Source organism: Pinus tabuliformis, chromosome 1_2 (assembly GCF_031772625.1).
Source record: "Pinus tabuliformis cultivar Carrire ecotype Pingquan chromosome 1_2, CPIR1, whole genome shotgun sequence".
NCBI classification, from domain to species: Eukaryota; Viridiplantae; Streptophyta; class Pinopsida; order Pinales; family Pinaceae; genus Pinus; species Pinus tabuliformis.
The window spans coordinates 229,067,836-229,093,894 of NC_142298.1; the positions used below are offsets into that span (position 1 = coordinate 229,067,836).

The window sequence follows — 26,059 nt, forward strand, 5'->3', positions numbered from 1 at the left end:
ACCATACCGGTATATGCAGGATAATCTACTTGCTTAAATTGTGCTTAAATTTAACAATAGACATCTACATACTTCGCTCATTAATACTTTCATAACACAATGAATATTAATATTTAATTTTTATTTTAAAAAATATTCAGTTAAATTGATAAAAAGTAAGGCGTTCCCCCTGAGAAAGACATCCCTAAAATGTGACGTGTGCGATCATGAGCCATTGATTATATGTGTTACATGATCCTGAGCCATTGATTATATGTGTTAGATGATTGGAGTGTTTTCTGCCATTCGTTTAATCTGTTTTTTTCATAGAAAAATGGTTTTTTTCCATGGTAATGGGCCATGAAAGGCTAGGCCTGGCCTGCTGGCGATGAGACTCTTCGCAGAGACTGCCTGCTGGCGATGAGACTCTTCTGCTAGCGATGAGACTCTTCGCAGAGACTCTTCATGTCTTTCTTCCCTGCATGCATAGCCTTGTGCTGTTATATCAATATTTGTACTCGTTTCGCCCAAGTATTTGTGGCAGCGATTCTGAAATGGAGGTTGAAATGCCCATCAAATGCTCATAAGGACCTTTACGAGCTACCCAGTACAGAGAGTGCAATCAGCGGATGCCGAAATATACTGCACAGTGAAGGATTAAGGTATGTGTATGCGTAACCCCAATATGAATATGCTAGCCATATAAGCACCCTTTCCGTTCCTCTAATTATTCAGTTCACCATCTCTATGTCTCTATGATAATTACTGTACCCTACGCTGGTTTTTCTCTTATTTCCATATTGATGGATTATATTGAACTTGAATTGGTTTTAAGGTTCCTTGACAAGGCAACAATAGAAACAGATAATGACACAGTGGAAGTGGAAGGAAAGGAAAGAAGTCCATGGAGACTTTGCACAGTGACTCAAGTGGAAGAAGTAAAATGCATCCTGAGGTTGCTTCCTATCTGGTTGTGCACAATCATTTACTCAGTGGTGTTCACCCAAATGGCATCATTGTTTGTGGAGCAGGGTGCTACAATGAACACCTCCTTGGGTAGCTTCAATGTTCCAACTGTTGCAATGTCCATGTTTGATAGTTTCAGTGTTGCAGTGTGGATAGCTTTATACAGGCGGGTGTTAGTTCCTTTTGGTTATAAGGTCACACACAATCCAAAGGGTTTCACCGAGCTACAGAGGATGGGAGTGGGGTTGATCGTGGGTATGCTCGCCATGGTTGCTGCTACTGTAGTTGAGATTTATCGGTTGAAAGAAGTAGACAACAAAATCATACCCGACAGTCCAAGCTCCCTCAGCATTTTCTGGCATATTCCTCAGTACGCTCTGATCGGTGCTTCAGAGGTGTTCATGTATGTGGGTCAGCTAGAATTTTTCAATAGTCAGGCCCCTGATGCACTCCGAAGCTTTGGAAGTGCCTTGTGCATGACCTCAATATCGTTTGGCAATTATGTGAGCAGTTTGCTGGTGACAGTCGTAATGTATGTAACAAAGAAGGAAGATAGACCGGGTTGGATACGAGGAAATCTAATCAAGGGGCACATGGATCGCTTCTACCTGTTATTAGCAGCCCTCACATCAACTGACTTCATTGTCTATATTTTGTGCTCTAGATCCTATACCAACATTGCAGTTTACAAAGAATCTACTGAGGACGAAGAACCAGCTCATATTAAATAAGTGTTTTCCTCCTTCGTTCGCAGGGTTCTGTGTATGGATGCAAGGGCTTACTATTGTAAGGTGGATCTATAAACTAGAACAATCACTTTGAACCTTTTTATTGTAAGATAAAAAGCTTCGAAGAGCTGGCCTGAAAGGTCTTGAACAAAGAGAGCACCCAATCGTCATTGAAGGCGAAGAGGGGTAAAAGAAAAAGAGAGGCCCTGCTGATAGAATCAAAGGTACAAGAGTTGAAGGTGACACTGCTACACCAACTTCATGCACTGTAAAGTGGATTCTAATAGTGAAAGAGTTTTAACAATAAATTAATTTGTTCAGAAGTTTAGTGCATTTAATTAATTGTTCTCTTACGCTTACAAACATTTAAATCATATTTCTGACACACAGATTCCATGGAAATGCAATTTGGGGATATCATGGATTCAACTGCTTCCTACAAGTTCTCACAGATTCCAACATAATGAAATTTGGGCTAACATGGATTCAACCACTTACTACAAGTTCAAGTTTATATTCAAGAGTATTTAAATCAATAAAGCTTTGCTTTCTTGAAGTTCAAAAGATAAAGCCATTAGTCTGTCTCTTTATTTCTAATCAAGTTTATATTCAAGGGTATTTAAATCAATCAGGGTTTGAAAAAGATGTACCTTCAGCTCCCGTATCTATCTTTTCACCATCTTTATGACTGCAATCAGATTAGATAAACATTGAATAGCTATAATTTTCAATTTTAGTCACCCTGTCTTGGGCCAAACTTTTGAACATTATGGCACCTCTTTCATTACAAGCATCAGGGGAATTGACATTATTACAAAGATTTTGGTTGATGTTGTATGTATCAGGTTCCGTCCCTGTATATTGGTTGATGTAACAAAGGTGGATCTGAGTACCACTGTGTTGGGATTCAAGATATCAATGCCTATTATGATTGCTCCAACTGCCATGCAAAAGATGGCTCATCCCGAAGGTATGCATTAGATTATTGTATTGCAATTAACATCCTATTTTGAAGCATATATTTTTTGAAAGTGAATCCATCATCTTTTACAGGAGAGTATGCTACTGCAAGAGCTGCTGGAACTATAATGGTTTGGGCATCGGTCTTCTCTTTGTGGGATCGATCTTCTGAATTTTTTAATTTCCTTCTAGCTATTAAGGATTTAAGAAATTATAATGATTTTGGATTTTGAAATAGTTTGTTGTGTTGATAAAAATTGAGGCTTGGACATATTTGTTGTAGACGCTTTCTTCATGGGCTACATCAAGTGTTGAAGAGGTTGCTTCAACTGGACCAGGCATTCGCTTTTTTCAACTTTATGTAAGTTTATCATTTCAACCCATATGATTTTCTTCCCATGTTTTCTGAGATGTAATTGAGTTCATATCCATCCAATTGTATTATAGGCTCCTAAACCAATGGTAAGATCAGTTATATTGTGTTGGGTTTACTAAATGTGGATGTATGAGTGGTGTTAAAATTTAGATGTCATTGCTAGCAGGTTTACAAGATTAGGAATGTTATTGCACAACTTGTTAGAAGAGTGGAGAGGACTGGTTTTAAGGCAATTGCACTGACTGTGGACACACCTCGACTTGGGCAGAGGGAGTCTGACATTAGAAATAGGTAGTGAAAATTAATTCTATTTTAGATTTGCTGACAGGACTAGGTAGACATGTGGGATAAATCTTATATTCAGAGTATACTCCTCTTTAACGTTATGAGTTTGTACCCATGTTTTAACACTTTCTCAGCTCTCAATAAAAATCAGAACATTGTGGAATTCTTTTAGGATCAGAAGCAACACTAGGGTTAGAAAAAGAATTTAGCACCTATAATGTATCAAACTTAAAATAAGTCAGAAGTCTCCATTTTATCTAGGATTCCTCTTTGTTCATCCCTTGTCTGACACTGAGGTATCTAATGTTCTGAAAAGTCTCATTGTGATATCCACTCATACATGCTAGACAGTAAGGCACACCTCTGTGTTGAGATTCAATTCTGGATCCATGATTGTTTTTTACTTCTATTGATTTTTCTTTGTCAAAAATGTAGATTCGCATTGCCTGCATATCTTACCTTAAATAATTTCGAAGGTTTGGATCTTCGGAAAATGGGGAAGGTATGTATTCCATTTTATTAGTTCTTTAAATAGAAGGATGTTGTTTTTAGTTCTTCCTATATTCAAGGTCTAGACTTCTTCCTTAAGTTGGTTTTTTCTTGCAGACAACGGATTCTGAACTGGAATCATATGTTGCAGGTCAAATTGACAGATCATTGAGTTGGAAGGTTTGTAATAGTCCTGGTAGAGAGATATTTCAAATAATTCTTCAGTATTGTGTTTGAATAGAATGAAAATGGATAGAGAAGCACCTGGAAAAATCTTGGGGTTGAGTTCCTGCCTTTTCTTGTGACCTTCTAAATCTCAGAAAAATTATTTGTGATGAGTCATATTATGATTTACATCTTCAAGAAATACTTCGTATCCTTTTTCAAGAAATACTCTGTATCCTTTTTCCAACTTGTAAGCTGAAAATATGCATATTGTCACACCAATGCATTTGATTACCCATTTAACACCAAAACAGAAGGCATGGGTCTAAAAATTGTTTAGTTTGAGTTTGAGAGCAGGATGTGAAATGGTTCAATTTGTTTCTGCATGGTTGTTTTTTATTTTTTTTACAAAGATAGCCCTTCAATTGCTTGCATATTATGAGTTTCTTATGGATTCCACAATCTCCCCTGTTTAGCTACTGTACCTTCAGCTAATACATAGTCATTTGAAAAGGATGTACCTTCAGCTCCCGTATCTATTTTTTCACCATCTTTATGACTGAAATCAGATTTTTTCTCTTATTTCCATATTGATGGATTATATTGAACTTGAATTGGTTTTAAGGTTCCTTGACAAGGCAGCAATAGAAACAGATAATGACACAGTGGAAGTGGAAGGAAAGGAAGGAAGTCCATGGAGACTTTGCACAGTGACTCAAGTGGAAGAAGTAAAATGCATCCTGAGGTTGCTTCCTATCTGGTTGTGTGCAATCATTTACTCAGTGGTGTTCACCCAAATGGCATCTTTGTTTGTGGAGCAGGGTGCTACAATGAACACCTCCTTGGGTAGCTTTAATGTTCCAGCTGCTGCAATGTCCATGTTTGATATTTTCAGCGTGGATAGCTTTATACATGTGGGTGTTAGTTCCTTCTGGTTATAAGGTCACACGCAATCCAAAGGGTTTCACCGAGCTACAGAGGATGGGAGTGGGGTTGATCGCGGGTATGCGCGCCATGGTTGCTACTGCTATAGTTGAGATTTATCGGCTGAAAGAAGTAGACAACAAAATCATACCCGACAGTCCAAGCTCCCTCAGGATTTTCTGGCAGATTCCTCAGTACGCTCTGATCGGTGCTTCAGAGGTGTTCATGTATGTGGGTAGCCAGAATTTTTCAATAGTCAGGCCCCTGATGCACTCCGAAGCTTTGGAAGTGCCCTGTGCATGACCTCAATATCGTTTGGCAATTATGTGAGCAGTTTGCTGGTGACAGTCGTAATGTATGTGACAAAGAAGGAAGATAGACTAGGATTGGATACCAGGCAATCTGAACAAGGGGCACATGGATCGCTTCTACCTGTTATTAGCAGCCCTCACATCAATTGACTTCATTGTCTATATTTTGTGCTCCAGATCCTATACCAACATTTCAGTTTACAAAGAATCTACTGAGGACGAAGAACTAGCTCATATTAAATAAGTGTTTTCCTCCTTCGTTCGCAAGGTTCTATGTATGGATGCAAGGGCTTACTATTGTAAGGTGGATCTATAAACTAGAACAATCACTTTGAACCTTTTTATTGTAAGCTAAAAAGCTTCGAAGAGCTGGCCTGAAAGGTCTTGAACAGAGAGAGCACCCAATCGTCATTGAAGGCGAAGAGGGGTAAAAGAAAAAGAGAGGCCCTGCTGATAGAATCTAAGGTATAGGAATTGAAGGTGGTACTGCTACACCAACTTCATGCACTGTAAAGTGGATTCTAATAGTGAAAGAGTTCTAACAATAAATTAATTTGTTCAGAAGTTTAGTGCATTTAATTAATTGTTCTCTTATGCTTACAAACATTTAAATCATATTTCTGACACACAGATTCCATGGCAATGCAATTTGGGGATATCATGGATTCAACTGCTTCCTACAAGTTCTCACAGATTCCAACATAATGAAATTTGGGCTAACATGGATTCAACCACTTACTACAAGTTCAAGTTTATATTCAAGAGTATTTAAATCAATAAAGCTTTGCTTTCTTGAAGTTCAAAAGACAAAGCCATTAGTCTATCTCTTTATTTCTAATCAAGTTTATATTCAAGAGTATTTAAATCAATCAGGGTTTGAAGTTCAAAAGAAAAAGTCTCTGTAATCAAGTTTATATTCAAAAGTATTTAAATCAATGAGGGTTTGCTCTCTTCAAGTTCAAAAGAAAAAGCATGTGCCTGTCTCTTTAATTTTTTATCATCTAAAATGTTAAATATTTTAAGGATTCTATGACACATGACAAGATGATTCGACAATATTGAAGGGAATTATCTTGACCATGTGTTTGAAAGCAAACTTTTGACTCAAAGAATTTTTTTAAAAACTAATCAATCAAAATTAAAAATTATTTATCACTTTGAAAAATGCTTATTAGGATATGTGATCTTCAAAAATTATATAAAAAGTTATTAAAATTTAAAATTTAAATTAAAAAAATGATGGGCCTAATACTAGGAATATTCAGTTGGACGACAATGGAGACTGTTCTTCCAGTTCGGGTAGATTTGGATGGCTCTGCCTTAAAAAAGTTGATGAGAGCTCAGATGGAAGTGTCTCGAACAATGATTATCAACAACAAGGAACTTTTGTGACATTAAATGGAGATCTTGACATGGATATGATTGTCTTCCCATGTTTTCTGAGATGTAATTGAGTTCATATCCATCCAATTGTATTATAGGCTCCTAAACCAATGGTAAGATCAGTTATATTGCGTTGGGTTCACTAAATGTGGATGTATGAGTGGTGTTAAAATTTAGATGTCATTGCTGGCAGGTTTACAAGAATAGGAATGTTGTTGCACAACTTGTTAGAAGAGCGGAGAGGGCTGGTTTTAAGGCAATTGCACTGACTGTGGACACACCTCGACTTGGGCGGAGGGAGTCTGACATTAGAAATAGGTAGTGACAATTAATTCTATTTTAGATTTGTTGACGGGACTAGGTAGACACGTGGGATAAATCTTATATTCACAGTATACTCCTCTTTAACGTTATGAGTTTGTACCCATGTTTTAACACTTTCTTAGCTCTCAATAAAAATCAGAACATTGTGGAATTCTTTTAGGATCAGAAGCGACGCTAGGGTTAGAAAAATCATTTAACACTTATAATGTATCAAACTTAAAATAAGTCAGAAGTCTCCATTTTATCCGGGATTCCTCTTTGTTCATCCCTTGTCTGACACTGAGGTATCTAATGTTCTGAAAAGTCTCATTGTGATATCCACTAACAGAAGGCACGGGTCTAAAAATTGTTTAGTTTGAGTTTTTGAGCAGGATGTGAAATGGTTCAATTTGTTTCTGCATGGTTGTTTTTTATTTTTTTACAAAGATATCCCTTCAATTGCTTGCATATTATGAATTTCTTATGGATTCCACAATCTCCCCTGTTTAGCTACTGTACCTTTAGCTAATTACGTCGTAAGGTGTTTCCCTTTGAAATGAATTGCCCCAGCCAATGCCGTGTCCTAATGTTGACCGTGGATTTGTGGTGTTAGACGATTGAACGAAGTTTGATTGTTGATCCTCACACTGTGCTTTTGTCTTCCAACCCAATGGCCTCTCTTTCTTCAGAGTTATTGTTCGGGGATGTTTCCTCTGGAGGTATTCGAGCTAGGGCTTCATGAGACAGAGTCAGTCTGTTTACAAGTTCAGGTGTCCAGTCTTCGGCCTTGTTTCGTCTGAGGTCGGCTAGGTATATGTTAATATCTGATTTTATGTGTATTTTCGTGCCGCTCGTTTAGACGTTCTTCACCACTTTCCAGTTATTTTCGCTGGAATCTAGAGAGTTCCAGCTTTTGTTGAGAGATCTGTTTTTTTCTTTTTTTTGAAAACAATGTCTGTGTATTCGGTGATGTTTTGGATTCAGGTAGTTATCGTTTCAAACAATAAGATAAAATTCCATTTATTTACTCGAACTCGGTTTTTGTGACAATGTTCGTTAACTCTTTCCTTGTAGAAAGTTCAAATTTTCCAATCATTAATTGTTCTGTATCTGTTTCTCATCTCTATTAGAAATTTGGTGTCTTTTCATTCTTTCAGTAGCTTACATCTGCACAGTTTCGTCAATGTTTGTACTTACATTAATATAAATTTGAGTTGGTCATTTAGAGTTTCGTTGCCTGTTCTGTGACGCCCTTTTTTTCATTGTGAGTATAAAATTTTCTTAAGGGCAATATTCAGATTTCTGGTAGGACTTTGATTTTACTTGGTTTGAATTTCATGTGCTATTTATTATTCTATGACTTTTGGTCAGTATTAATTGTATAGTTAGGGTTTGTTATATTCTCACACTTCTGCGCATACTTGGTTTGTGATATGTGTACTTCTCAAACATTTCAATTATATGAAGAATTTGGCTCAGAAATATTTTTGAAATTTGCCATCTCTATGTTCAATGTGCTTTCTTTACAGGTCTAAGGGTTCTTTTGAACTAATTGAGATAGTAATGTTCGTTTCATTGTAAGGACCATGTATTACAAAATGTAATTTCGGTGAGGTACATTTATTAAGCTCCATGGTGTCGTTTGCCTCTCACAATTTTAATCTGTTTGATGGACAGTAGGTTTTAGGTTTTGAAGATCTATTGAGGAGTGGTATTTGTAGTCTCTGCTCTAGCTAGGGAACAAAGGACTATTCAATCGGCATGGGTGTTTAGAGGGGAAAAAAGTTGTGGCTGAACTGGAGCATTTGCTGCTAGAAGCAGCTGGTCGAACATCTACCAATGATGGAAAGCAAAACCGAAATCCTTCGAAAGGGAGACTGGAAGATTCTGATTCAGATGATGGAAGTGACTCGAAATACATTGATGACGATGATTCAGATGATGTTGGGACAGCAAATAGGAAGGCTTCTGGGTCAAGAATTCCCCTGAAAAATAATTTGATTCTGGTGACAAGGATGATGATGACAGGGGTCGTTGTGATGATTCCGCTAGCGAATTATCCATAGGAAGTGATTTATTCAAAGATAATGAAGATAGGGACCAGCTTGGGAAAATGTATGAACTGGACCGGGAGTTGATTTTGGCAGAATGAGCAAAAGCAAGGGATAATTATTTAATGCATAAGAGGGCTCGCCAAAACGAGATTAGAAATCAACAGTGGAAAGAAATAGGGCCTCCATCTTCACGGATGTGCTCTTCTGTGAAATCGACAAGGTCTGTAAAAGAAAATGCTTTGAGTGAATTGGCAGCAAGGTGGCAGAAAGCACAGGATTCTGACATTCAGCGTAATTCGGTATAGTTGGGATTCGTATAGTCAATCTGTTGTTTGTCCAAAACTGAACCAAACCAAATCTAATTTTAACCCAAAAAAATCATCTTCCCAAGAAACCCTAAAGAATTCTTAAGAAAATGCATTTTAACTTTCAAGCCACCAATGAATATGTTATTTTCCCATTTCTTCTCCGTGTCCCGCCAATGCCTGTCACTACTCCCTCGTTTAGGAGCTAGCCATGGGAGATTTTAGGTTACTATGCTGCTGCTGATGCCTAGAGAGGTTTGTCTATTTTGTTCATGTGTGAAGTCTCGGGGAGACTGCGTTTGTAGTTGGGACACTGTTGCCTGCACCTTAAAGGCCTGCTTAGACCTTCATAAACAAAGTTACACTCAAATAAAGCATGCCAACCAAGCCAACATACTAAATAAGTAGCTTCCACTAGGTATTTAGTCATATATTCTCTATTTGCTATGTTCTTATTTAATTTTTATTTTTCAACTTGAAAGGGTGTACCTAATGCCTATGCATATCCTTCTTACTTCCAAAACACCTAGAACAAGTTACATGACCTGCATTATCAAAAGTAGAATCACAACACACACAAACAAATACATACACCCACCAAGCACAAGAAAATAGTGTGATGGCTATCAACTTTTTAAAATCAAACTTGTAATAATCTCAATAATAAATCTAATGTTCTTTAGAGAAGACCTGCTACTCTAGTTTTTGCTGGGTTTCGTATAGTTTATAGTGTATGATAAGGAAATAAATTTCTTGAAGGGATTGCATCAGAAGGCTCAACGGACCTTTGAGCATTTTTGTAGGGGTTTATGTTATCCAATCATTAAATTTTTTTATAAAATTAGTCTGGACTATCCACATACCTATTTTTTTTCAATAAATTTGAAGTGCATGTTTTTGCTTTAATAATATGTATACTCCTGAATTTTATGAACTGTAGTTTTGTGGGCCAAATGTTTTCTATAATGTATGGTATCCACATTTGAATTCAGATTCTGTCTTGATAACTATCATTTCTTAGTATGTTTTTATGAATATATTGCATTGTAAGTGTTCTTTCTCTTCTTACATTGGACAAGAGAATACGGCTGTCTTTGACAATGTGAAGTTGTTGAAGATGCAAAAATTCCCTTGCTTTACATGAGCCAACTTGACCTTCAATAGAAATGTTGTTGAACACAATGAGAAGTTTCATGTTTCTTTAGAGAGCATCCAGAAAGGCTTGTGTAATTCCTGCATTGTTTTGGTTGATGCCTTGCTGAGGAATCATTGAGACTCATCATGGTTTTGTGGTCCAATCAGAACCTATTAAATACTCACCTTCATTGACTATATTAGTCAGACACAAACCCTATCAAAACTCTCAAGCCAGTAGGGCTCGGGCATAATGTTAGTTCCTCAATATGGTGATCAAAGTCTGTCATCAACATTATAATTGTCTTCACGCATCCTTTTTCTAAATGAATCTATATTACATGCGCTTGAAGAACTAGCTTTGAAGTCTCTATTCTCCGGCAATGTGTTCATGTAGGCAATTCTATGTTCAAATTATACTTGCATACCAGAATCTTATATTGGTGGAAGACCATTACTCAAATGTCTGCCAAAAAGAGCACTCATTCTGACACACCACCTATGCAGAGGAAGAAGCCTCACAAGTGTTTGGGCTCCTTTTCTCTATCATGGCTGGGGAAGTAACCAAGAGTAAATATCTCTGTAGGCATGAAGTCCAATAAAAATAATGTATAAGACATATTTGAAAACCAACAATTGCATCTAAAATGCAAAATATGTTGCCGGCCTTTCAGAAAATGTGGAGTCCAGCAGAATGTGAGGCCAGCGCTATCATCAAAATTCAAACCAGATATGAATCTTTCAGTCTTACGGTATTATGGGACAATAACATCACTGATATATGAACTATATATCAAGCTTTCAATCCTAAAATATAAGTGCTGGATGCTTCACTGCAAAGCCTAGAAGCCTTATTTCAAATGTAACAACTGGATGATGCACAGAAGTTGATGCTAATAGAAGTCCGTATGGAGCGACCAACCCTTAACATGGTGGTGGGCTCTTGTACGAGAAGCCTTCTTTCAATTATAACAACTGAATGATGCACAGAAGTTGATGCTAAAAGAAGTCAGTATGGAGCGACCAACCATTAACATGGCGGTGGGCTCTTGTACGAGACTTAGTCAACTCAAATTCACCTCCTACACAAACTTTGATATGCTTCAAGCAAGAAATGCAAGATAGGTTATACCTGAAGGGGAAAGCAGAGGAAATCATGAAGCAATGGATCCACGTAAGGAAAGTACCTGGTCAAAGGCATCAAACAATATTTTTGATGGCTTCAAGTCCATGGTGATGAACATGAAAGTTCCTCGAGTCACTTCTTAGAGGAATCTCAACCAAAATATCCAAAGAAAAATGGACCTGCTTAGTATAAATGCTTTGGAGAATGCTTTACAAGTAGCTCTCGAGTTTGAGGCCAAAGCTTCAGAAGAAAATGTACTAAGCCTCCACCAACTAAAGCAAGGTTCTCAAAGCCTTATCTTTTAGAACTGTCTCTATTAGTAACTCAGAGCAGCCTCTAAATCAGGGAAATGACAAAGGTAAGAAAAAGTATAGTAGTTACCATAAATATGCATGCATGATAACTACAGGGTATTGCTCAAAAATCTTGAATAACATAGAACCAGTGTTATTGGAACCAGACTGGAACTGGTGAAATCAGCCGGTTTGATCTTTTTGACACCCAAACGGGTCTGGTTCAAGGTCTGGAACTGGAAATGGCCAGTTTGGTATTGCACTGGCTAGTTAGGTACCAAACTGGCCAATTCTGCACAATTTGATTAAAGATGTTCCAAACGTAATTATATTTTAGAAAAAAACAAGAATTTTTGAGTGGGGTAGGCTAATATTCAAGCCTATGGCTTTAGTATTGCTTATGCAATTCATAACATTACCATGAAATGACTTTGGATGTTTGAGAGTAGTTCTCACCTCATTGAATTTCATATGGACAAAGTAAAATTTTAGATCTCACTCAAAATTTAGTAGATTTGACAACCTTTTTCAAGATTTCAAGATTGTGGGGATTGTGACATTTCTGTTGGATTTTGTTATGTATGAGGGTATGACCTAGTAATTAATCAAGAACACTAAGCTCTCTATGTACTAGTGTTAGTGACATTGGTTGATGAACTCTTCTCTCAGAACCCTACTAAAAATGTACCCATCACTGAAACAAAATCTTGACTTGAGATGCTACTTCTTTTTCTATCTTATTTTAATGCTTAGAGAGTGATATTGATGATGGAGATCCTAATATAGACAATGATTTTGATTATATGTAGGTATTTGTTGTAACATGAATTTTTTTTTTTGATGCTAACGGTCATCTGGACCCTGTTTGATGAGGTTTTTTTCGGTTTAGAGATGGATTGTACTACCCTGTTTGTTGATGTTTTTTCGGTTTAGAGATGGATTGTACTTGATGCTATTTTTGTTATTTGCTTCTATAGGACCTAGATAATGCAAGGGCCACACAATTTCCACTGAAGCATCCACTTGGGTTAGCCTCTATGTTTTGGATGATTACACAATAGATAAAATTGGCTAGCACTTATCAAAAATTCCATTCAGCCAGATAGTCGATGCTCAATCCTACTTTATATTTTATAAGCACAACCAATAACTCCACGAGGATAACATGATCCCTATTTAGCAAATACACCGGCTACCTGCTCAAATGGCTGGTACCTATAATCATAGCCCTGTATGGATAAAAACTGATGACTATGAGTTACGTTGGCTCTATACATTGATGACAGTTTCTTTAGCTTTGCCAACAATCATTGCACTCTAGTATAGACTAAATGGACACTGGAATTTCCATTATCCAGAAGATGGAATCTTACCCAAGGCATTCACAAAAGTTGTTGCCAACCCACCACTGGTTGAAAATAATCTCCATCATCATAACAAACTTTATGCCCATAATATGCACAAATGGTAACACATGATACATCTCCCAAACCAATAGAGTCCAACTAAAGTCTAATCCGAGATCCTCCATTCTCAACACTTTGTACATAAGAAAACTTGTCTGTAATCGGCCTCTCTTTGCACTTTTTGGGGCAATTGCTAGTTATATTAAGTTACTTGAAAAATCAGTCTCCTACAATGTATTTTAGGTATCTGAGGAGGGAAACGGTTATTTCCATTGATTGAGGAATCATTTAGGCAATTTCAGTCTTGTAGAAAAGATTTTTGTTGGTTCAGCCTAGGCCTGAAACTTTTTCGTTGTCATCTAATTAATGAATGCATTAGGTTGACCATAACAAAATATCCATTTTCAGCATACACATTATCGTCCACCCTTGCTTTCAAAAATGCCCATTCACATGTCGCTATTCTTCCCCACTCTATGCCTTACAGCGTTTCCTTTGCAACATAAGGTGCAAATGCTAGTAATTACACCTCTTTAATACTATACCATAAAATATATCTCTACACACCATTAGTTGATATTAAAACAATTTATTTATAATTAATATCAGATGCGGCACAATTTTGAACTTTGGACAAATTTAACGACTGAAGACTAACTAGCTAACCATGTCTACTTTATATTAGGAACTGCGATTGGCTATGGCAACGGATACATGCCAATTCTACTTACAAGTAGATAGTGTCATTCCCTTCACATCAATTTTAGATTTGTATTCTTCTGGATTGTCTTTGAAATAATTCAAGGTAAATCTTTGGAAACATCTAGATCATGACTCCAACTATAGGAATCAACATTTTCTAGGCTGGCACCTATAGGCTCACAATGACAACTACACATGACATGGAAGCATTACTTACAACACCCTCTCTTAATGCTTACATGGAAAACAATCAAAATACATATTACAACAACAACATGATATATGTAGTCTTAACACCCACATCCACTCTGAATCTCGCAAACACTACTCTTTCTTCACCACCACATTTTCGAGCTATCGCTTAACCTCCATTTAAAACATAACTGCATCTAACCATCCTTGATGAACTTTGTAATTGACGCTTCTCGAAGAACAATCTCGATACTGAACCTCCCTATGGACCAACTCCCATCTATCAAAATGCATCGAACTACACTTTTGATAATTGTATAGGTGAATTGTCTCAATATTAATTGTATCCAGTACTCACTTAAGACTCACTTAATGTTCTTGAAGCACCGAAAAGTGACAAGGTACATTAGCATAGAACCGACTTAAAATAACCAAGTCAATGATGTATATTGAGAACCATCAACTTGAAGAATATTTCTTTGTTCATTAACTTGTCTTTCATAAAATTTTCTAAATAAAAAATAAGATTACAATAACTTTGGGACCAGTGAATAAACATCAAAGCCATCAAGTAAAACTCGCTATGTGCCATATCGATCTGGAGAATCCACAAGGAAGGTTGTTTGCTGCTTTTGGGCGCCTCTTGCAATTGTCTAGAGCGCAGCCTATAGCATGTTGTGACGCTCATATCTCCCATTCAAAGATCGCCATCACTTGATAATTTTCTCCACATGCAATCTGTTTTTCCCTCTACATGTAGAACAATCATTTTCGTCTGAAGATTCATAACGGCTCAACATAATGCAAAATAGCTGCCATTGCTTTAGTTACAAGCAGTGGCCATAGGTCGAGTTTCACATGGCTGTGTCTTCCATCCACGCTCATCACACCATAATATTCCACGCTCCAAATGCTCCAACTGATCTTGGCTTTTCTCCTTATAATATTCCACGCTCCAAATGCTCCAACTGATCTTGGCTTTTCTCCTTATTAATTATGGCCATTCCACAAAGTTTAAAGTCAAAACATTCACGTCCACCAAGGAAAAAGAAAACTCACGTTCAAATTTAATTGAATGAATCAAACCATTCGAATCAAAGGTTTGAAAAACAAAAACCAAAGACTTTTTCCACCGTGACGTTCCAAAAAATAAACTTCTAAATTAATTGGAAGTCTGGAACACCGAGTGGCTCACGACACTTCACAAACTGCGGCTATAATAACAGCGATTGTTGGATTCTTTAAACAAAGTCAACCTTTGAAGCTCTTCCGCACCAGATCTCGAATTCAGATCCACGCACCAGCTTGTTCAATTTGAAAAACAAGTCGTTGAGTTCTCCATATCCAGCAAGGGGCCTCCTTACCCTCAATTTTTGTGCCGGTTATTATCTGCCAACAACACATGACAAAACTGACCAGTTTCTATTTGCAGATATTTCGAGAGTTTGAAACCCACTTCAAACCCTGAATTCGAGATCCACCAGCTTTTGATTGCACAAGATGTCAAGATACTCACGCAAGCAGATAGCCCTTCTCCACTTCCATGACATCAACCATTAACTAATGAGGGCTGCAGCAAAAGGCACTTCTAGATACACAATATTGAGAATGAAGGTGCCACCCAATTCTTCTCAGAAGAGAAATGTCCCAATCTGGTGCTATTTGATGGCAAGAAACCCACACAAAATTCTGACACAAAATACACAAGAAATAGAATGCAGTAATCTACATTTACTATATACACACTAATTCCATGGATCAACCCTTAGATCTTTCCATTTTCCTAAGCCCTCTAGTAAGCCAGTCACGTTCTGGTCAGGTTCAGAAGAGCTTTAATACCATGTTAGAAATCTGAAGAGAGCAGAGAAATGGTGCAACACAACACAAATCACACTATGCTAATATTCATCTCAACAGTTACATATATATAGAACATAACACACTGATCTAATACCATGTTAATAATCTGAAGAGAGCAGAGAGATGGTGCAACACAACACAAATCACACTATGATATTATTCATCGGAACAGTTATATATATATAGAACATAACACACTGAATTCTTCACATCTAGAGCATGGCTTCAATTTATCGCATAAGAATCAACATCTTCTAGACTAACACTTATAAACTCACAATAACAATTACACATGACATGAAAGCATTACTTCCAACAACAAATTTATGCCATTCTACTTATAAGTAAATACAATCATTCCCTGCACATCAATTTCACATTCGTATTCCTCAGGATTGTCTCTCAAATATTTCATGGAAAATCCTTGGGTGTTTGCAATAATGACTGTTCCTTTTCCCAGCAAGCGTCTATCCTTGAGGAGCATAAAATTTGGGGGAGAGTGATTTATGAATATGAAATGGAAGTATGGGACTGTCATTTGATCGCAGAAGTCGCGTAATTTAGGAACCACGTCTTCACTCAATGGTTCATTCAACAGTGACACCTTTGAAGATAGGCCTGATCAAATCAATATGTAATCTATTAGAAATCTGTTCATGAATTTGATTGACAGACGAGAGAGAAAAGAGAGATAAATATCAGTACCAAGCTAAGGAATAAAATATAAAAGACTATGGAAAGGTTCGTAGAATGTAAAGTAAATGATGCAGTGCACGATTAATATTTGAATGAAAACATAAATCACAACATATAAAAGAGGTACAGAGAGAGTAAAGTAAACTAAAGGTGAGGTGAAAGAGCAACACTGCTAACTTAATTCTCAATGTCCGAGAGACCCACATGGTGGTCAATATCACAAAAATACACTAACCAAACATTGTGGGAGAGGAAGAGATTTAAAAAACAATAAAAATAATAACCATATCAGATGCTAAGGTTCTCAACTGTCACCAATATTCATGGTCTATCCATTAATGCACATGCCTGTATATGCAGGGTAATTCACTTGCATAAATTTAACAATGGAGATATACAGATTCCGCATTACACATATTTAATTACCGTTTCAACTATGCATTATACATATCTGATTTTATGGTTTCAACTATGAGAAAACAAAAGATTTATGTCGATATTAATTTCACCTGCACGTTTTATCATATATTCTGCAACCCCGAAGTTAGGAGTGCCATTTTGTAAAGAAATTAGTTTCCTGCCAGAACTTGTCATCTTCGTTGCGATTGTGATGGAAGAATACCCACAATAAGTTCGGAGCTCTATGCCCACAATGGGTCTAGCAAATTTCTGCACTTGGGCATCAAGAATAGAGCCTTGCTTCTCCCCTAAATGTTTTTGCAACCTAGTACGCTTATGATAGTTGTCAATGGCACTCACCACAGACATTGCATCCCCTTCCTGTGCGTTTTGCTGGACATACCTTAGCAGGTCTCGCTCTATTCCATCACCAGTTTCGTTTGAGCGCCATGGGCATTTTGATGCAAGTTGTTGTAACATGGTTTTAATTTGTGGAACAAAGTGACTACTTCAACCTTCAATCCAAGTGACATTACGTAATGTAGTTGAAGGTTATGTTTTATAGACAGTCCAAAGTTGTATGCTAATTCAAATAAATAATAAATTGAGCCTTACTTTTTTATTCGTTCAATGATGGAACGGCATTTGAATACCTCTTTAATGAGGAATCAATGTTGGAACAACATTTTAATAGTTCTTTAACTAGCATTTGCATCTGATGTTGCAAAGAAAATGCCGTAAGGCATAAAGTGTGGAAGTGTGGAAGAATAACGATAAAGTGTGTATGCCATAAAGTGTGGAAGAATAACGACATGTGAATGGACATTGTTGAAAGTAAGGGTGGATAATAATGATTTACACTTGATATTTTTAGTTATTTGTATTCTGAGTAAGGATATTTTGTAAATAATAGTAGTGTGTAGAAAAATAACTAAATGGACATTGTTGAGAGCAGGGGTGGATGATAATGAGTTACCGTTGAAAGTATTAGTTCTGTATTTCGAATATGGATATTTTGTAAATAATAATAGTGTGTAGAAGAATAGAAACATGTGAATCAACATTGTTGAAAGCAAGGGTGGATGATAATGAGTTATAGTTAATTTCATGTCACAAGTTATCCGTTGTCCCCATTATCCATTTAATTGTTGTTCATGTGAACATGTTTTTGTATATTATTTTAAGGCTTTTTTTCAAGTTTCAGTCTTGAGTCTCCTCAACTTGCCAAACCAATTACTATGAAGAAAATATATTAACAATGTTGCCATTCCTATGACATTTATATTAAAGAGACCTATAATAATATTTATGGAATTCATATGAAAACTATGTTAAAAGAAAGACAGATAAAAATACTATAAAGCACTTCTCAACTTCCCAAACCAATTATTATGAAAAAATATATATTAACAATGTTGTCATTCCTATGACAACTATATTAAAGGGACCTATAATAATATTTTTGCAATTCATATGACAACTATGTTAAAAGAAGGACAGATAAAATATTATAAAGCACAACAAAGAACTTCTAAAAACAATATTACACTGGGAACATTCACTGGCATCATTGTTTCCGAGATAAAAAAAAAAAAAAAAATATTATGGTGAGGACGTGGGTCTGAATTCCACTATTCCATTTTCCTCAAAAGCATAAAAAACACATTCAAATCATCCAATGAAACTCTTACTTATAGAGATAAGCCTTTATGGATTAGATTGCACCACAAAAATGTGGAAGAGTAGCCTACGATTGATCACCACAATGAATAGTCTTAATATGCTAGAGGGGCCTGTCATATCTTTTGAATTGGTCTTCAACAATTTCCAAGACAAGCCACAGATGTAGACTCAACACCAACCTTTAGTTTACTTATAAAATTGCTTCGAATCATTTTTGCAGGCTTCCATATATAAAATTATCTGAAGTGAGTGCTATATTTTTACATATTTATTTGACAATATGTGTAGCAACTGTGTTGATCAATATTTCCAAACTCCCTCAGCGGCCAAAGAATTGAGATTGTTAGCACAGGAGATTCCAAACAAATCTTCAGAAACAGAGATGGAACGTGTCTCCTTTCCAAGGAATGCCTTTGCAAAAAATAATTATGTTAGCAGACGTTCATTTATCTCCCTCAATCAAACTAGTGTATTAAATAAGTGCATACATTTTCTAGAATGGAAGTTGAATTCACTGCATGGCAAGACCCCTTAGAAATTTTTGCAGGACCCACTTGGATTTCCAAATCTTGCAAATCTTAAGTTTACTAGAGCTTGAATGTGATGAATCCACAATAGTTTCACCCAAAATTGTGAAAGAATTTGCATTTTCCGAACTACATGACAATTTAAAGAAATCAACAAACACAATTTTGTTAATAACCTACATCCCTGTAACAGAGAGGTTCAAATTGTGCTATGTAACTGAATATTTTTTCTTAATAGCGAGACATGGACAAAGATGGTCTAAAACCTCTACAAAGTTATAGAAGATAAGTCACACCTTGTGTCATTTCATTTGATGTGCTGTTGCAAAGTGATGTTGCCCCTGATTTTATAAGGGTAGACACCTCTCGTATGTATTCTGCACTAGCTTGCACATAAGCAAGACCACGTTGAGAATATGTGGCACGCAGAGGAGGATGGGGTCTAACACGAATTTTTCTCACTGCTTCCCATCCAGCCAAAACTGTGGACTGTAAATTTGAAGATCGAGAGCGTAGGGACTCCATATTTAGAAAGGATGACCTACAAGACTGAAAACTGCATCTGGATGGCATATCTGGCATGATCTTGACTTTATGCACTGCATCAAAAACAAGGTATTGAAAGCTCAGTTTAAACCTTCTGAATCATGAGGTGTTTTACATTCACTTGCTTTATTTCAAGTGCAATCAAATAACCATAGACTCCCAAACCTACCTAATGGAAAAGTTTTGATGGAAATTATAATAGCACAATAGATCTCTATTCTCTACATCTATTTGTTTCTTTTTCACTGCCTTTCAAGAAGAAAGAGATATGTGCCATTTAGAAAATAATGAATAAAAACAAATCAACTGTACTTATTATTGATGCATCCATATCAATTCAATACAAAATAACCATGAAAAGAATCAGATGCTACTATACCTTATAGCTCACATAACAGCAGTTTTTTAAAGAAGATTCATTGCTCCTACCCGAAGAAAGGAGATGGATTCACCCCCTCGAACCTTCTCCTCGAAAGTTCCTTCTCACTCCTCAAACAACAAACCTGGAATGGCGTAAAAGAGACTCTGAGGATTCTTTCATAAACTGGTGGAGGTCGAAAAATCCAACCACAATCTTCCTCGATGGGGCCTCCAAAGGAAACCCCGGGATTACTGGCGCTGGAGGGGTCATTTATTCTTCGAGGACTCGGAGGATTAGCCTCAACAAAATTCTGGGCAGATTGAAAAGAGTCCTTCAAGATTTCACCTCCTACAAGTTCTATCATATCCTCAGAAACCTGAATGGTGAAGCAGACGAGATGGCGAACAAAGGATTCTCTCTCATGAAAGGGCAGCTAATTATAAACGACGACTATTCCTTTCAAATTCCTTGAAAATGATGCAACTTAAAAGCTGAATTTGTTGGATGTTCACTTTGTAATTGGGGCTGCCTCGGCAAAGACCCCTCCTATCTTTTTCAAATAAATAAAACTTATATCCGTTACAGTTAAAAAAAAACAACAACAATGTGCATGCACTATTCAGTACAACATGGATCCTAGCCCTTAGTAACGAATGGAGCAAGGACTACTATGTGACTCTTGGACATTGCCATTTATGCTGTGAATTTTCTTTTCTCAAGAGCAGACAATAGTAGCATTTTACTTAAGATATATATATATATATATATATATATATATATATATATATACCCAAGGAAAAGAAAAAAATAATAAAAATGTTATAAGCTTTATACTGTTCGAAAAGAGGATGTCCAAACTGTTCAAACATGCAAATGTATTATATAAACATTGTGTCAAAATGCACGCCTTATAAACAAAAATGTCCTAACAAATTCTATATGGCTAAGAAATGCTTCCATCTGGAAAATCTTAGGGAAGAAAATCATTTTATGAAGAGGTCTGTAAAATGGAGATGAGAAAATTCCTTTAGAGACTGAAAAATTTCTCCATCCAAACACAAAAAGCAACTGATTTCAGTATAATCTCTTAGGGTCCATTTCATTAAAAAGGCATGGATAAGCAATTGTAACAAGAAAACATATTTAAAAAACATTGTCAGTTATACAAGATCTTGCTTCCACTAGTGCGTGAATATTCAGTGTGTAGGGGAAAATTGTTGATATAGTTGGCATAAGTGAAAACCACCTATAGTCATTCCCAATAAGTATGAAATAGTGTAAACTCAAACTTTCCTTTTCTAAAACAGGTCTTACGAACAAAGAGATACCGTGTCCACCAAAAAACAAAATCCAAGCTGCAGAAGAAATCCAGTAACAAAAGCCAACTCTAAAGTCTAGACACAAAATAGAAGCATTGTCAAATATCCACCATGCGTTTCCCCTGATATCATTTTGGAGAATGATCAGTACAAGTCTCTCCTATTCCAAATATGTAACTTTCTGGTTAAGAATGTAACTTCAAGCACCAGTTATTGTACATTGAAAATTCTAACAACTATAGTAGAAAAGGCACACATTTTAAATAAGACCTATTACGAAAAAAAAAAGATTTACGGAGTGTTAGAAAGCTACAGTTCAACAATAATAATTAATTATTGGAAGACTAGAAGTAGTCAAACATATTCATATCAAACCAATCCAAGAAGAGCATTGGGGGTTTCTCAACGAGCCTCACATTTTTTCCACATCGCATGCAAAGACTCTGGATCTCATGAAGGGGATTGGCTGCCTCTTCATCAGCATTCACTGCCTCAGCTGCATTTCCAACATAAGCAATAACTCTATCCTTCCCCATTGGCATTGTTTTTACTGACCGCGTGTTCAAAACGACCAACAACAAGATCTGCTTAAATACAAAACATGTGCCAGCACTTCATGTCAATCCCCAACTATCAGTAATGAACTCTTTTAGACAAAAATAGACATCTGTGCCAATCAAGAGCCATCTAAATTTGTTTATCAAAATACATAACAACCATGACAAAAGCTTTTTACAAAACAGACAGCATATTTCATAGCTTACCATACAAGTACTTATCCAGAATATGAACCACATGATGACTGGTTATTTAGAATAAATGCATGAAGCAGACTCTGAGCTGAATGGGTTTGCTCTGGAGTACCAGATATTCAATCACTTCATATGATCATGGTCTCACTTCAAGTAAGTTAACTTTTGCACCTGATATTTGTAGAAGGTAGATAAGATCTTGTTGATGAATATACTCATGAGAAGAGCTCTGAGACGATGCAGATACAATAAAGGATTGACCAAATCAAATCAGAAACCAAGAAGATGGTTTGAACAAATGGATAGCCAAGTGGCCTGTGCACATATTTAGAACTTACAATGTCTGCCACCATTGAACATTCTCTCTTGTCAATAATGCTAACAGGGAAATTTGAGCAACACCCTTCCCTAAATTTGCAATAAGAGGTGTAATGGCATGCTCAGTTATGACAACTTCAACTGTTGTTTTAGTAACAATCCCACCAATTGATCTGATACACACAATGAGTGAAAATAAGTCAACCTTACGAAACACTAATAAGGATAACTTGAAACTACAACCCGAAAACTAATTAAAGAGATATTGATCTTATCCATACATTCCAGATCCTTTTGGGCCCCCTTGTTTTCTTGCTTTCTCTTCATACTCAGGTAGATTCCTACCACTGATCTTTTGTCATCAGAAGGCACGTCAGAGAGACAAATCAACATTATACTTGGAGAAAACGAGTGATTGATTGAAGAACCGAGACTTATTGGATTGGGCAGGCTCTTCAAAAGCAATCTTTCCCTCTTAAGTTTTGACCCATGCGACTAGAGGGGAGCAGATTTTGCATGGAGCACAAGAAGAGAAACAAAGAAACATGCCAAAGCAGTGATGGTGTTGAGAGGACTACATGTTGTAGGGAAAAGTATCCGACTCGGATGACCCTATCCCACTCTAAGGGTGATAGTACCTCAGCAACAACTGTAAAGAAAACTACTTAAGGTTTACTTCTTTATGAAAGCAAAAGAGAGTGGATAAATGCACTAACCGTTGCCTTGCGCTTAATGTCGAATCCAAACTCTTCTCTATGGCCGCTTGCTCCCAGCTCTTTGCTCTTTTGCCGGCCCAGCTACAATGAGATCCTGCAAAATGACAAAGAAGGAGACTACAAGAGGCATGCAATCATAACTGATTCACGGATTAGCATAAACCAAATATACAATTATCACAAAACATCATTGGAACAAATGCATATAGAAGAACCTCAATAGCTTTTATTAATGAAGAAGTAAAGGTTCTGAGAGTGTTACAACCATTGAAGGTCCTAATCCAGCAACACCTCCCAGCAGAAAGAATTTCTCCTCTTCACCTCCCTCAAGCAATCACCCAATAGCTCTACAGTGAAACCAACAGCATAGCATTACTTTGCACAAAATTCCAGCCTCCTGAGCTCATAGGAAAGAGCTCAATATATAGATGAATTGAGAAAGGATGAGTCAGCTTGCAACTGATGTGTAGCTGCCTTGTGTCCTCTCTCTCTTCAGTTAATCTTTAGTTGATCTTCAGTTCTTGAGTCCACTTGGAGAACCTTGCTTCCACTTGGAGAAACAGAGCCTCTGACTCATCACAAGGCGAAATCCCTGATCCAAGTGTCATTTTTGGAGCAATGACTCAGTGTGCCACTTGTCCCATCTCGCTCAGCGCAGGTGGCCTTTGTTCCACTTGCTTTGCAACGCAGGTACACCATGGAGGATCTGAGTTTCAGCGTAGAAGCCTAGTGGAGCACCTGCTTTGATTTCAGGATTGCTTGTTTTTGAGTGTTTTCAGGTGGAGAACTGATCTGAGAGATGTTGGTTTGCTGACCTTGTTCCTATAGGGGTAGGAACATCATGTTTAGGGAACTTTGGATCCCTTGGATTATTGACAATTCATGCCTGTTGCTGTAAGGCACAAAATTGTCTATAACAGATGCCCCCTAAAGTATGAGGTCGTTTATCGGGTGAAATGCTTTATTGAGAGAATTCGAAGTTCATTCAATTTGCTGAGAAGTGTCCTGTAATAAGATACAATACAATACATTATTTTTCATACATTTTCATGATCTAGCTGAGGCGGGCATTCCCATGCTCAGCTTTATAAATACATTTTCGTACATAGAACAGACGATCGTCTGATTGTAGACCGATAATTCTCTGCTGAAATTATCATCCTTTGAGAAGGATGATCATCTGCTGTAATGATGTACATATCAAATGTCTTTATGTCCTGAATATATATCGCAGCCCGGATGGATGAAACTAGATCCGGGGTCTTCAATCTCTTCCGATCTTCACTCGATGTACAAGTCGATCCATGTGAGAATTTCTTGAAGTCGAACATGGAAAGACATCGCTTGATTACCGGTCAATGATGTAAACCGTTAACAAGCGCGAGAGGAATCACCGATAAGGATGATGACCCTCAAGGTACGGCAGTACAATTTACATGGTGGGAATAAAGGACTTGGCGTCGACCACCATGCAAAATCTTCTGGTCGAAGGTCATTGATGTATACCTGTCACCGGAAGTGAGAAACTTGCCATTGAGGCATGCAAGCTTCAAAGTACTGAAGGGGTTGTTCCTAGATCAACTCCTCGGATAATGAGCTGATGTCGACAAGGAGTGATCCGTCAAAGGAGGGCCTTAATGAATCCCACATCAGTGACACGGAACGGAGCTAGTGATTGTGATGAGGTGAAAACAAACTGTGATGTATGATTCAGGGTGGCGGCCATGAAGTGGATGAAGGATAATGTATGGCAGTGGATGGGACACGGTTGACTCTTTGTAGAACCACATCTCTTGAACATATAACGACACTGATGTGATGGATTGGTAGCATTACCCCAATTGTGGATGGTGTGGCGAGGACCATGGTTATGAGACCGGTGAATGAAACAACCCAACCCGATGTGATACGGAGGACAAAGTGTCATGTTCAAGAGCGACTTGCTACCATTAATGCTGTGAGGTTCTCCCAATTTTTCCCCAGTCATTGCTGACCAGTACCTCTTTATTTTTGTCAAGCTTGAGGAGGATAACATATGCTTGTTCTATAACCTGCCCTTCGGGCAAGCCCATCGCTATGTTTTAACGAGCCTAGCGATAGGGAAACTCGTTCTCGTCTAAAGACAAGTTTGTCGCTATTTAATCATTTTAACGAGTTTAACGACAAGGAAAACTCGGTCCTTTTCATTTTTAGAGAGTCTGAAAAGGTACGGAAAGTTAACTCCAAAATTCCTTTTTCGTCATCTAATCCCTTAAGTCCGAAAAAGTATAAAACAATACAAAAGGGATGAATCTTCGATTTCTTTAACGAGCCGAACAAAACAAGCGCTCGATCTTTTTGTGCAATAATCCCTCAGTCCAAAAAGATTAAAATCTAGAGGAGGGATAGCTCTTCCGGTCCTTTTAACGAGCTGGAAGGCCAAAACTCGGCAAACTTTTCATATTTTACGAGTCAGTGAAAAGAGCTCAAAGAAGACTCGTCTTTTGAGGAACGAGTGATAAACAGGGATAGCAGCAGATTCCAGGTACAGGTTGGAATTTTCCAATCACGGCAGTGTCACAAGGATGGCTAAGTGAAATCACTCTTCGCAGCTGTTCCTCAAAATGGGTAAACAAACATATGGAGATGAACGATTGGCCAAATGAACGGATGGAGGTGATGGCATATAAACACGACCAAGGGCTTTTAACATGGCAGTCAAAGGTTACATTTCTCAAGGTTATTTACCGGTTCATTTTTCTGGACGAGCTTGAACTGTAGGGAAAGATTGCTCACAATTTATGTTTATTTTTTAACGAGCA

The 26,059-nt window shown here is 37.2% G+C and overlaps 2 protein-coding genes and 2 pseudogenes across 2 annotated transcripts; 3 read left to right on the forward strand and 1 right to left on the reverse strand.

Moving 5' to 3' along the window:
- Positions 1-444: 444 nt before the first annotated feature.
- LOC149205237 (protein NRT1/ PTR FAMILY 7.3 pseudogene) lies at positions 445-1,676 on the forward strand (annotated as a pseudogene).
- A 477-nt stretch (positions 1,677-2,153) lies between these two features.
- On the forward strand, positions 2,154-4,020 carry LOC149205238 (glycolate oxidase-like). The gene is made up of 7 exons (XM_089397350.1): positions 2,154-2,182; positions 2,519-2,643; positions 2,727-2,764; positions 2,917-2,994; positions 3,176-3,300; positions 3,730-3,796; positions 3,901-4,020. The coding sequence occupies exons 1-7, from the start codon at positions 2,154-2,156 to the stop codon at positions 4,018-4,020; spliced, it is 582 nt and encodes a 193-aa protein (XP_089253476.1).
- A 521-nt stretch (positions 4,021-4,541) lies between these two features.
- Positions 4,542-5,427, forward strand: LOC149205239 (protein NRT1/ PTR FAMILY 7.3 pseudogene; annotated as a pseudogene).
- Positions 5,428-16,275: 10,848 nt separating this feature from the next.
- LOC149205240 (uncharacterized) lies at positions 16,276-17,516 on the reverse strand. The gene is made up of 2 exons (XM_089397351.1): positions 17,147-17,516; positions 16,276-16,559 (listed from the first exon to the last, which is right to left on the reverse strand). Exons 1-2 carry the CDS (start codon positions 17,514-17,516, stop codon positions 16,276-16,278), a joined length of 654 nt encoding a protein of 217 aa, XP_089253477.1.
- Between the last annotated feature and the right edge of the window lie 8,543 nt (positions 17,517-26,059).

Bases quoted from the DNA above. Each gene is read 5' to 3' on its own strand.
- LOC149205240 (XM_089397351.1), bottom strand. From the start codon at position 17,516: ATGTTACAACAACTTGCATCAAAATGCCCATGGCGCTCAAACGAAACT. The intron at 16,560-17,146 runs GTGAAATTAATA...TGATTTGATCAG, and splicing joins ATATATGATAAAACGTGCAG to GCCTATCTTCAAAGGTGTCA.
- LOC149205238 (XM_089397350.1), top strand. From the start codon at position 2,154: ATGGATTCAACCACTTACTACAAGTTCAA. The intron at 2,995-3,175 runs GTAAGTTTATCA...CATTGCTAGCAG, and splicing joins TTCGCTTTTTTCAACTTTAT to GTTTACAAGATTAGGAATGT. The intron at 3,797-3,900 runs GTATGTATTCCA...TTTTTCTTGCAG, and splicing joins ATCTTCGGAAAATGGGGAAG to ACAACGGATTCTGAACTGGA.